The sequence below is a fragment of the Macaca thibetana genome, chromosome 3 (assembly GCF_024542745.1).
Source record: "Macaca thibetana thibetana isolate TM-01 chromosome 3, ASM2454274v1, whole genome shotgun sequence".
Taxonomy (NCBI): domain Eukaryota; kingdom Metazoa; phylum Chordata; class Mammalia; order Primates; family Cercopithecidae; genus Macaca; species Macaca thibetana.
Genome location: NC_065580.1, coordinates 120,645,560 through 120,658,109, shown reverse-complemented (window position 1 = coordinate 120,658,109; position 12,550 = coordinate 120,645,560). Strand labels below are relative to the sequence as shown.

At 43.7% G+C, this 12,550-nt stretch overlaps 1 protein-coding gene across 4 annotated transcripts in view; it reads left to right on the top strand.

Moving 5' to 3' along the window:
* Positions 1 to 4,680, top strand: part of DDC (dopa decarboxylase) — a 106,687-nt gene extending 102,007 nt beyond the window's left edge. For all 4 annotated transcript variants that reach the window (XM_050785602.1, XM_050785604.1, XM_050785603.1 and 1 more), the window contains exons 14-15: positions 1,902 to 2,120; positions 4,272 to 4,680. In XM_050785602.1, coding sequence (XP_050641559.1) covers positions 1,902 to 2,102 — 201 coding nt within the window. In that variant the 3' untranslated portion in view covers positions 2,103 to 2,120; positions 4,272 to 4,680. The remainder of the gene's footprint in view (positions 1 to 1,901; positions 2,121 to 4,271) is intronic.
* Positions 4,681 to 12,550: the final 7,870 nt, after the last annotated feature.

Below are 12,550 nucleotides of genomic sequence, written 5' to 3'. Positions count from 1 at the left end.
TGCAGCCATCACCACAATCTAATTCTAGAACATTTTCATCCTCTGAAAAGAAACCCCACACCCAGTCATGCCATATTCCCCGTCCTTAGGACTACTAATCTGTTTTCTGTTTCTGTAGGTTTGTCTATTCTGGACATTTGTATAAATGAAATCATACAACATATTGCCTTTTATGACTGTCTTCTTTCACTTAGCATAATGTTGTCAAGGTTGTGGCTTTTATTTGCATAATTTATAGAGGCCACCAAACCCATCTATGTGCTGGTTTCTGTCCATTTTTCTCTCATGCCATATAGTGAGGCCTCTCGTGCAGGAAGCCCAGGGCATTTTTCAGCTGACAAATGTTTCCTTTTGTAAACCTTTGCTTGTGCCTCCAGTCTGCAAATCCAGTTTCTGGAGGAAGCACATGAGTCAAACACTGTGGCTCACTTTTCTGCCTCCACGTCTGCCATTTTGGCCTCACTCTCTCCTGGTCTAATCCTCTTCAATCTGAATTTCAGGCCCCTCATGCTGAATGCTTCAGTGCGTCATGTGGCTCTTTACTAAAGCAGATGTGATGTTGCTATGGCATCATGGTCCCTCTCCCTCCATCCTCATCACGGCTAGTACTTGCTTGGTCTTCATCTGTGTGCGCTCAGCCTACTTTGTTCATTGTCATTGTCCCACCTCTGCTAGGCTTCTTGCCTCTACTTCATGGAAGTACTGCCCTATCTAGTCTGTTTGAAAATGGCAAGCACATTTTTCCTAAATAATTTGTTTCCTATTTTCTGTGCTCTATACTTTGCAGATGTTTGCTCTCATGCTGAGTCTTTTTGGTAACATTCCATTCCCTTGGAACCATCATTTCTTGTTTTCTCTATCTTCATCCTTGAATCCTCATCCAGATTCACGCAGACATGGTGTTCACCCACGGTTTCCAAATTTCCTCTGACCCATCACTGTCTACCTGGGCACAACAGGAGCAGGGTGCTCAGGCCCATAGCTAGAGGCCAAGGGATTTGCGCAGCTCTGTGCCAGGTGCCAGCATCCAGCACGTGCTCATCTGAGGTGGTTCCATGTGGTAGATAGAACTCTCCCCTTCCTACTTGTCCTGCCTGCTTCTCCACTCTGAAGACAGGGCCATGAACTGCAGTCCTGCGAGGTTCCGGTGACTAGGATGCAGTGTCCCACATTCAGTTCTATTTAAGACTCCATGGCTTAGAAGACACGGAGTCACTGCCTGCAATCAGAAGAAGGACAGAGGAGCAAAGGGAGGTGGAGGTGAAGTGTCAGGAGACTGGCTGCTGTGGAAGCAGGGCCCAGGCGGGACAGCAAGGGCTTCCCATTGGCTGATTGATACCAGGCTTCCATCTCTAGTATAGTGGGAGGGGCGGGGCCTCTGCCCCTACCCCAGGCTGGTAGGCTGTGCTCGTCTGGAGAGGCACCAATGGTTGCTCGGTCCTGTGGTTCATGGACATTCTTCCCAGATTCTAGCACTAGCTTGACCATTATGCTTCATTTTCTAGGTTGCTGAGACTCTTCTATGTTTCCGTGGGAATTTAGAGACTCCTCCCCTGGTGCCATCAGAAACCCCACTTCTGCTGTTTAAGCTCATACATTTGTAGATGACATATCTAGGGATCTTTATTTTCCTTAAAAAAACTTACACCATGGAAGGGTCATCTTTTGATGGCACATTAGAATATGGAGAAATTATCTGTGGGGAGAAGATGCATGCAGTCTTTTAGGGTGCGTTACTATTATTTTGTTGAATTTTGTAACACCGTAAATGCAAGGGGGATGTTTAGTTGGCTTCTTCCTGATGTATGGCAAGGTTGCCAAGCACTGGCCTTCCTACATGACCAGTTGATGTTTGAGTCCTCAGAGACCTGAGCACAGTTCCTCTCTTTCAATCCCTCCAGGGTTCCAACAAAGTGAATGAAGCTCTTCTGCAAAGAATAAACAGTGCCAAAAAAATCCACTTGGTTCCATGTCACCTCAGGGACAAGTTTGTCCTGCGTTTTGCCATCTGCTCTCGCACTGTGGAATCTGCCCATGTGCAGCGGGCCTGGGAGCACATCAAAGAGCTGGCGGCCGACGTGCTGCAAGCAGAGAGGGAGTAGGAGTGAAGCCAGCTGCAGGTAGGCTGCCCTGGGCTCATTTTCTGCCTGTCTCCTTGTCCCGCAGCAAGAGTGTCCTCCTGGAGTCTAGACCCAGCTACAGGCCCAACCTGGCCACTCAATGCTGCCAGGGTGCATTTGTCTTACCTGAAAATAAGGAAGAAAGGCCGGGTGCATTGGCTCATGCCTGTCATTGCAGCACTTTGGGAGGCCAGGGCAGGCAGATTACAAGGTCAAGGGATCGAGACCATCCTGGCCAACATGGTGAAACCCCATCTCTACTAAAAATTAGCTGGGCGTGGCGGCGCGCATCTGTAATCCAGCTATTCCAGAGGCTGAGGCAGGAGAATCGCATGAACCTGGGAGGCGGAGGTTACAGTGAGCTGAGATCGTGCCACTGCACTCCCGCCTGGCCACAGTGCGAGACTCTGTCTCAAAAAAAAAAAAAAAAAAAAAAAAAAGGAAGAGAAAATCATGTTAATTCTGGAGAAGTAGAAGGAATCATACATTTTAATAATTCTTTTAAAATTTAGATTTTTACTATTTATTCTCTTACATCCATCTCTATAATACTTTAGGTTTCTTCAAACAGCATTTGTTGAGATAACTTACTATCATAACAAGCTCATATAAGAAACTGGTGACCTTTAGAGAACTAATGAAAACAATAAAAAGGGAATTTATTGTGACTCACGACTTGCCGTCCAAATTCTTGATGGTTTAAAGAAAGGATGTGTTTCAATTACCAGACTTCTTGCAGTTGTGAGGGGTAAACCCCTCACAGCTAAACCCTGTAGACAGCATGCAGTTAATTTGTAAAAACAAAGCACACATTTTAAATAAATGCAGTGTTGGCAATATGAAGGGTATTTAAAATTATGTTGTTGGGAACCCAGACAACCTTAGAAAGTCTCTTCATTAGGTTATCTTAAGAATGTCATCCTGTTGGGATATGTCTACCTTTCTCTGTTTCTGTCTTTTTTTTGGTTTGTTTTTTTGTCCCATTTGGTGGAAGACATCTGTGATCCCTCCTTAGGGTCTGCTTCTCTTTCTCTCTCCCTCTTCCTTTCGCAATGGCTCGTTCATTACAACCTGTGGGGGATTTAGAATCTATAAGTCATGTAATGCATTTCCTGATTGCCTACAACTTTATCTTCTTTGCTATTGATTTTAATTGTGAGTATCTGAAAAAGTATAGTGCTCAACAAGTCAGAAGTTGAAAATCATATTTCATATATGTGATAGACCTGTCCATGGCTCCTGAAAGTTGAGGCCAAAGAACTACCTTCTCAGTCAAAATGTACCCTGAGAACCAGGTCCTTTCCCTGGTGCAACCAGGGCCTTTCCCCACTCATAAACTGAGAAAGACCTGGGGTCTGAGGAAGACCTCCTGACCCAGAGCAACTCCAAAGTGGTATCTCAAGCATCTCTGGCAGGTAGTGGGGACAGGCTTATATGTTGAAGTTATTCCATTGCTCTCAGCATAAGACTGCGTGAGGGGAGGGAAGTACCACCGTAAGCTCCATACGAAACAAATCCCTATCAGGCAAGAGCTCCCGACTAGCATTTCTGCAACCCCATGTTTGCATCTATCTCATAAGCCTGTATCATATCAGCATCTTGTTGACACATGCCTAGAAGAACATATGTGGAGAGCGTAGCTCTGAAAATTTATCAGAAACAAAGGTGTATTTCTCATCAGAGTCTCAGTTTCTCTGGGGTCATTATATTTGCTGTATATTCAAAAGGTAAAAATGAAATTCAATTTTTAAAAAGATATGTGATACAATAGTAAGTCCTAATGCATGTATGTTGTTTTGGACAGATTAGAACAATAAAAATCTTAATACTTTGATTTTACTTGTACTTATTTGAGTTTATTACATCATATTAATGTGGTTATAGTTCTGAGAGAAAGTAGGAACTAATCATATTTTACAGAGGTAGAAAATTAGGCAGAGATTCTAGTTGACACTAATACAATTTTCTTCAGAGAAGCCAGATTGGCAATAAAAATTCCTTTATTAAGTTTAAACTCTTTGACATTGCACAATTGTCTCTGTTTTTTGGGGAAATTATATATTCATTCTTTATATTCGAATAAGAAGCACATGCAATTCTTCTTTATTTTTTTAATGGAGCCATATGCTCATGCTATTTTTTTCCCTGTAGGAATCAAAAGTTGAAGCGAGATATACCTGAAAACTGGAATAAGAAGCAAATAAATATCATCCTGGCTTTGTGGAACCGAGTCTGTCTGTGGCTTCCCATGTCTTTCTCCAAAGTTATCCAGAGGGCTGTGATTTTGTCTGCTTAGTGTCTCATCAACAAAGAAATATTATTTGCTATATAAAAAGTTAATCTTCGTGGCCATAGCTTTTATTCATCAGCTGTGATTTTTGTTGATTAAAACATCATAGATTTTCATGTTCTTGCAGCAATCAGAAGTGGCAGGAAAGCCTCACTGACATATTTTCCAGGGCAGTCTATGTTCATGCAACTTGAAATTATATCTGTGGTCTTTAAATTGTCCTTTGTCATGTGGCTAAATGCCTAATAAACAATTCAAGTGAAATAGTAATTGTGTCAGATGATCATCTTGTTCTATGTTGTATCAAATTTATTCTTGTGATACAGACATTCCCTCCAAAGTAGAAAAAGATACAGCATCCTTGGGATGTTTTTAAACGGCATTAATTTATTCAGCAAATGTTCATTGAGTGCCTAGTGTATGTCAGGCACTGTTCTGGATACATTAACAATACAGAAGTTTTACTTGGAGATGACTTCAACTTCTGTGGAAATAAAGTTAGAATCAAGAGACAACCTGGAGCAATGAGACTGAAGTCTCTGCTGTGATGGGAAGGATTCTCTGGCTTTCTGGGTCTTGATTTTCTGGTCTGACAAGTCTATCTGTCCTATAGTATCATGATTGATAAGCAACTGAAGAGTGCTTCTGTAAACATAAATTCCGACAAGGATGTGGTATTTACTCAATCTCACTTTAAGTTTACTATCTGTATTGGGAACCATTTTGCTTTTAGAAACATGTGTTTTAATCCAAAGATGAGTTCTTGTCCTTTGAAGACTATAGAACTATCAAGGCACTCTCAGAAAGGGTCCTTGGGTTATTAGTAAGTATATTTGAATTTCAAAGACCTCCGATATCTATGTGAACTAAGTGAATGATATGATCTATTACTCAAAAATCTGGAAATATGTCAGATGCCAAGTAGTTTCCCATTTAATTTATTCAGGTCATTTGTTCTCTACCCAACAGCAAGTTAAGACCTGACCTCCACCATGATGTGGGGACAGAGGCTGTTTTTGGGGCCCACCAGGGGCCACCCTTGTTAGGACCAGTGGAGTGTGGAGCACTCTGCTTGAGTTGAGGCTGGGATGTCTAAATTTTACAAGATTATTTTTCAACCCTTGAGTTAAGATTGCTGCAAGGGCTCCAGTGTGAGCCACCAACATCATTGATACCAGCTTTCTGCTTTAGTGGGCTCATCCAGCCTTATCCACAAACATACTTCAGAAAGATCGCTGAGACCTGATGGGAGGGAGGAGACTGGGTGTCAGGGGCCAATGGGGATGCTGTATAGAAGCAGGGCAGGAGGCCAGCAAGTGACTGAAGATTTCCTCCCTCCGAACTGGCTGGATCCTTTTGATGGAGAGTCTAAGACATCACCTTAGACACAGACCCAACAGAGAGAAAAGCCTGTCTGATTTCTTGCTCATTTCTAGGTAACTTATGGCAGTTCACCCCACCTCCTGACTTCTCCAGGTTCCTCCATAAAGTGGTTCTCAGATCTGAATTCCCCAGCCCTAGAATCAGGAAGAAGAACTTCCTCCCAGTTTATTTAACAAGAACACACCCATAGCACTTGCTGTATGCCAGGCACTGTTATATGTGTTTTAAAGTATTAATTTAACACTTATTTTAAAATTCTATGATGCAGGCCAATTATTATGCCCATTTTACAAGTGAGAAAACTGAGGCATTGCGAGGTTTAGTGACTTATCCCAAGGTCATATAGTCAGTGGCCAAACTGGGATGGGAGTCCACGCTCTTGCCCAGTAAACTATGCTGCAAAAGATGCTGTCTGCTCCCCAAGATTAACCATTTCTGAAGGCAACTGGCAGTGAAGACATTTATTCTCTTCTGGGTGAAGCCCCATCTTTGCCTACCAAGGTAAAGTCTTGGCCCCTAGACCATCGCTGAATAGTCCAATGTGGGGAAGTTTTTAAAGTTTTGGATTATTCAGACTAATCTGTGGTCAATACAGAGCATCTTTATTTAAATACATATTCAAGTTAGTGTCGAAAAGAGTGCACAAACTGCTGCTGGCACTGGAGTTAGATGTTTCCTTACTGACCTCTGGTATCTCCGGATAACAGGCCCCTCCTGCTTAGTGTTGGGAAAGTCCCAGATTGATCTAGACACAACTAACAGCTGTTATGAAAGATCTGTCCTGGAATCACATGTCTCCTCTCTAAAATCCAGCAAACAGCAATACTCCGTAAACCTGGAGAATCTCATTGTGGCTGACCACATGCCCATCACCAAGGAGCCTGCAGGAAAGTCCAAGACAAAGAGGGGAGCAGGTGTCACCGGGTGGCCCCTTGATCATCATGAGGGTGTACCACAGTTCAAAGAGAAACTAGAGGGGAGAAGACCCCAAGGGAGGGCAGTTCTAATATCCACTGACTCCACACCTGCACCCCTTAATTCAGAAATCCAAGTAGTAGAAAAAGCATTAATAAGAAAGCACTGTGGGCCGGGCGCGGTGGCTCAAGCCTGTAATCCCAGCACTTTGGGAGGCCGAGACGGGCGGATCATGAGGTCAGGAGATCGAGACCATCCTGGCTGACACGGTGAAACCCCGTCTCTACTAAAAAATACAAAAAAAAAAACTAGCCGGGCGAGGTGGCGGGCGCCTGTAGTCCCAGATACTCGGGAGGCTGAGGCAGGAGAATGGCGTGAACCCGGGATGTGGAGCTTGCAGTGAGCCGAGATCTGGCCACTGCACTCCAGCCTGGGCGGCAGAGCGAGACTCCGTCTCAAAAAAAAAAAAAAAAAGAAAGCACTGTGAGCATAAGTTGCTTGCATAAACTAGATACATCTGGAGCTACCAATTTAGAGAAACTTGTGAATGGTTCCCCAGAGCAGAGACGTACAACGGATAGTAGAGGAAAGAAGAAGAAGATAACAGAGCAGTCTGTATTACAGCAGACCTCAAGAATCCCAAAGTGCTCCGAAGTCAAAGTGAGATCTAGACCCCAGCATTTATGAGATGGATGTGTCCCCAGGTGTTGTGAGAAACGAGCCAAGTCACACCAGGAGAGTTCTCAATGGAAGACTGTCTCGCAGGAGAGACTCAAAGAGGACTCAGCAGCTGTCTTCACATTTTACACTCCCTTTAATTTGAAGAGTCTCCTCTCTAGCTCCAAAGAGAAAGTGACAGATAGAGAGACAGATTTTCAATACGAAGAAAAACTTAGAAGTCAGCCTATCAGCAAGTGGAAAATGTTTTCTTACAGGGCAGTGAATTCTCCTCCATGGTGGGTGCTCAAATGGAGATAGGAAAAAACCAAGGGTTGGGAAATCGGAGTCATTATTCTATGAGACTGACTTTTCAGTCCATGAGATTGGACTGAAAATTAGAAAATTCTTCAGTTTCCTTGTATATCTGAGATTCCATTGTCCTGTAAAATAAGACAATTTGGCTAATATATGAAACAGTAAGGTTAAGCAGACTAAAATGGTAGAAAAAAAACAACAACAAGGTGGATTATTTTTTCCTTCCCAAACTCTAAGCAAGGCAACCTAAGAGGAAGAACTGGCCAGCCCGGCCATAATAACACCTGGCACCTGGGCAGTGCTTACCGTGGGCCAGGCTCCGGTCTAAATGATCTTCAGACCTCAGCTGGGTTGATTCTGAACAATTCTCAGTAGTGGCTCGTGAGCAGTAGAGCTGGGACTTGAACCTGGAAAGCTGACTCCACAGCCCCTGCTCTTAATCACTCCACCATCCTGCTGCAGTGCTGTAAGAATGCAGGGCATTCGTTTCCTGTGGAACAATGGACGGCAGTCTCGGTGTCTTCAAACAACATAAACAAGTTCTCTCACAGTTCTGGAGGCAGAAACTGAAATCAAGGTGTTGGCAGGGCCATGCTGTCTACAAAGTCAAGTTGTTGGTAACCCAGATATTCCTAGGCTTGTGACAGTATCACTCCAATCTCTGCCCCCATCTTCACATGGCCTTCTTCCTTCTGGGACTCTTTTCCTCTTCTTTATAAGGACACCAATCAATTGGATGAGGGCCCACCCATCCAGTAGGACCTCATCTTAACTGGATTACATCTGTAACAACCCTCTCTCCAAATAAGGCCACATTCACAGGTGCCAGGGGTTAGGACTTCAACAAATCTGTTTGGGGGATGCAATTCAACCCCTAACATACTGTACCAAACTGGAGGCACCTAGAAGTGTTGACTCCAATTGGTAGCTCAGTCCTTGAGGAAAATGATGACCCAAGCAAATGTTTCCTTCCGTCCCTGCTCTGCCCCATTTCAGGTGTTAAAGAAAAATTATGGGAGGGCATTGTTTTGGAGTGAGCTCCTGCACTAGGTCCCAACAGACCAAACTAAAGTGGCATCACTCATGCTAAGGGCCATTTAATCAAGCTGAAACTTTAAGAAAGCTGGTGGTCCCCAAATAGACCAGTTTCTCTTGAAAACAAGAGATTCACAGCAACCCATCAGAAAGAGCTCAGTCTACCTGAGTCAGAGTAATAAGGAAGTCCCACTTGCTTTAACCATGACAAGAAAAGTGGTCTGAAGTAAGCTGATGCTAACCAATCAACCTTTACAAAAATACTGTTTCCTTGTTCCAACCTTACAAAACCACTGTTCTGCCATTGCCCAGTGGGAACTCTAATTCTATTTTATAGAATGGAGGCTACTGGATTTATGAATCATGAATAAAAGCCAATGTGATCTGTAAATAATTTTGTCTTTTGACACAAGGAAGACACCACCTCCCCCGTCACCAGCTCTGTTTATGACAATGATGCCAGAGGTTGCCTCTTCACATCCCTTTATGATTCATTCAGTGTGGCCAATACAGATCTTTTACTAAAATTGTGCACTTGGTTCACCCTGGGCCCACACATCTTACTTCTCTGCTGGAGGGCTGGAACAACATCCCCTCAATTCTGGTTCTTTTTTCTTTCTTACCAGTGAGTCAGGGAGCTGAGAGGTTTGGAAGTCAGTGCAAATCCACATACAGGGAATCCCCCAGAGAAAGAACTGGATTTAGATGGGCTGTTTTCCCTCTGAGCTTTGTCCTGTCGGCTTCCCTATCTCCTCAACACCACCTGCCTCCCACACCCACCGACACACACATCTCCAGAATGTAACTTTCCTGGCTGACAGGGAGGCACATTATTTAGGGCTGTGTTATCCCCTCTGCTCAAAAAAAAATGAGCTCACTGAAGTGTACACTGGCATTTATCTGAGACAATGTTTATAAAATTCATGAATATGGAAATGGGCAGCCATCTCCCAGAATCCCTCACACCAAGAAAACTGGCACTGTCTGCTGTAGGTGAAAACCTCTTCCCTTGAAGTCTCAACAACTTCTACCCAGAAGAAAGAAGAGCATATTTTCTCATACACACACACACACGCATGCACGCACACACACACACACAGTATATACCACCAGTCTGTGGTCTTGGAAGCAAAGTTTAATAATTGAATAGCTCAAGCACTAAACTCTTCCATATCATTAATATACTATCCTAATATGTCTCATTTGTCAAAGATGGAAAAGTCTTGATATGGCACAAGGGTTTCAATCCCAATAGGAGTATTAATAGTAACAATAAAAATAACACAGCAACATGGTTTCTGTTGAGTGCCTGCCACATGCCAGCAACTGCTTTGATAATTTAAGAATTATATCTTATGTTGATAATAATCCTTATAATGGCTTCCAGGGTAAAAAGGTTTATTCCTGTTTTACATTTGATGAGGAGACTAGGGTTCAGAGAGGGTGCAGAAGTGAGTTACACTTTTGCCAACCAGGCCAGAAGATGAAAGCCGCTTGATTGGGAAATGCTTTTGTATCAAAAGCACAAAATGAAGTGGCTAGTGTTACTTGTTGGAAAAAAGTTAACTCTGGCAAGCACAAATGTAATTCAGTATTTGAGCAATACTTTTAGGAGGGTAAGAGAGTGGTTTATGTGAATTCTCCAAAATGCCATCATGAAAATTTTGATGATGAAAATCACCCAAAATTGCTAAATACCTGTCTTAGCCTGCCCATTCTACAAAGTACCATATGCTGAGTGGCTCATAAACAACAGAAATTTATTTCTCACAGTGGAGGCTGGAAGTCACAGTCCCAGAATGGTCGAGTTCTGTTGAGGGCTCTTCCAGGTTGCTGTCAACTCTTTGCATCCTTAGGTGGTGGCAAGAGGCCTAGAAAGTTCTTTGGAGTCTCTTTTATTGTATTTTATTTTTTGGAGACAGAGTCTCACTCTATCCCCCAGGCTGGAGTGCAGTGGCACGACCTCAGTTCACTGCAACCTCCACCTCTTGGGTTCAAGCAATTCTCAGGCCTCAGCCTCCTAAGTAGCTGGGATTACAGGTGCCCACCACCACACCTGGCTAATATTTGTATTTTTAGTAGAGACAGGGTTTTGCCATGTTGGCCAGGCTGGTCTCGAACTCCTGGCCCCAGGCGATCCACCTGCCTCGGTCTCCCAAAGTGCTGGGATTACAGGCATGAGACACTGCACCCAGCCTCTGGAGTCTCTTTTATAAGGATACTTACTAAATGCATCTATGAAGGGCTTCACTCTCATGACCTAATCACCTCACAAAGGCCCCACCCCTTAAAACCATCACATTGGGCTTAGGATTTCAACATACAAACTTTGGGGAAGACATAACTTTCCATCCCTAACATTACTCAAATAGTATCTATATTGTCATTTCTAAATATACACGTATTTAGAAATTTCTAAATAGCCAGTAAACATACAACTGACTTGGCCTTGATATAACTGTTTTCATTTTCTTTTATTTTCATTCTACATGACATACTTTGGGTAATTATAAAATAATTAAAATTAGTTGATAAAGTATGGAATTAGAATAAACTAATTTTCTATTACTATCTAAGCCATGAAATGAATTAGGAGTTGTTGTTTTCAGTGAAACCTCTTCTAGTTTTTAAAGTGCATTGTCCAATTCCTTTTTATTTTGTCAAGATTTTAAAAACTTAAAAAAAAATCTTCAAATTGTTTGTGCCTTGCATTTCTTTAAATCTTGTGTTTAAATATCATTTGCTGCTAGTTGCTAGTCATTTTCTCTATCCCCTGCACCAGACCCTCTCTTTCTCAGGAAAGGATATCCAGAGGACCGGGTCCCAGTTAGTCAAGGAGATGTAAGAGGAAGGCTAGGAGGCTTTCTGGGAAACATTTTCTTTTTCCAAGAGAGAAGTGTTCAGAGGGAAAAGGTCCTTTCTCAGTTTGGCTCCCTCTTTGTGTTTTAGATCTGGTCGTGTGAGGCTGCCTGGCTTGGATTGTGAGGGCATCTCTCGACAATGAGGTGACAAGCCTAGGGAAGAAAATCCACAGGTGAGAAGGTGGCAGAATGAAGAGATGGTCCTTCACGACTTCTTTGAGTCATCAGGCCCAGATTTCCTGCCAACTTCCAGTCTTCTTGTTATGTGATCTGACATTATTATTTACTGCAGAGGCCACTGAGTGGCTGCTCTGTTACTTGTGTCTGAAAATTCAGTTCACTAAATTAATCAAAATACAGCACTCTTCTTTTGAAACCTTGCTCCAGAACAAAGTGGAAGGTAATGATGGAGTGCTTTTCAAAGTTCCAGGGAGGTGTCCCTACACAGCAGAGAGCTGTCCAAAGGAATGTAGATGTTGGCTGCGGGGAGATCTGAGCTGCCGGATTCAGTCCTCTCCCTTATTTTATCTTAAACATGCTTGTCATTTTTTCATGCTACTCTATGCTGTTCTTTCAGCCAGGGAACATTGCTGAGCACCCGCTCAAATGCTGTATGGAGCGCAGACTGCAGGGTGCGAGGGGCGAAGGTGAGACGTACTAGGTCTGAATTCAAGAGGGGGAACAGCCACAGGCCCCGCAAGGCCGGGGTGGCCTGTTGTAACGACGTCTTAATCGCTGACCTAAGTGGATCCGCTCCTCTCCCGCCGCCCTCTCCCTGCCTGCAGCACAGAAGGAGGGTGGCTGGCTCTCCCCGGTGGGCGCAGGTGAGTCACGCTTTGCCCTCTCGGGTGGGCGCAGGTGAGCCACGCTTCGCTCTCCCGGGTGGGCGCAGGTGAGCCACGCTTTGCTCTCCCGGGTGGGCGCAGCTGAGCCATTGTTTGTTCTCCCGGGTGGGCGCAGGAAAGCCACGC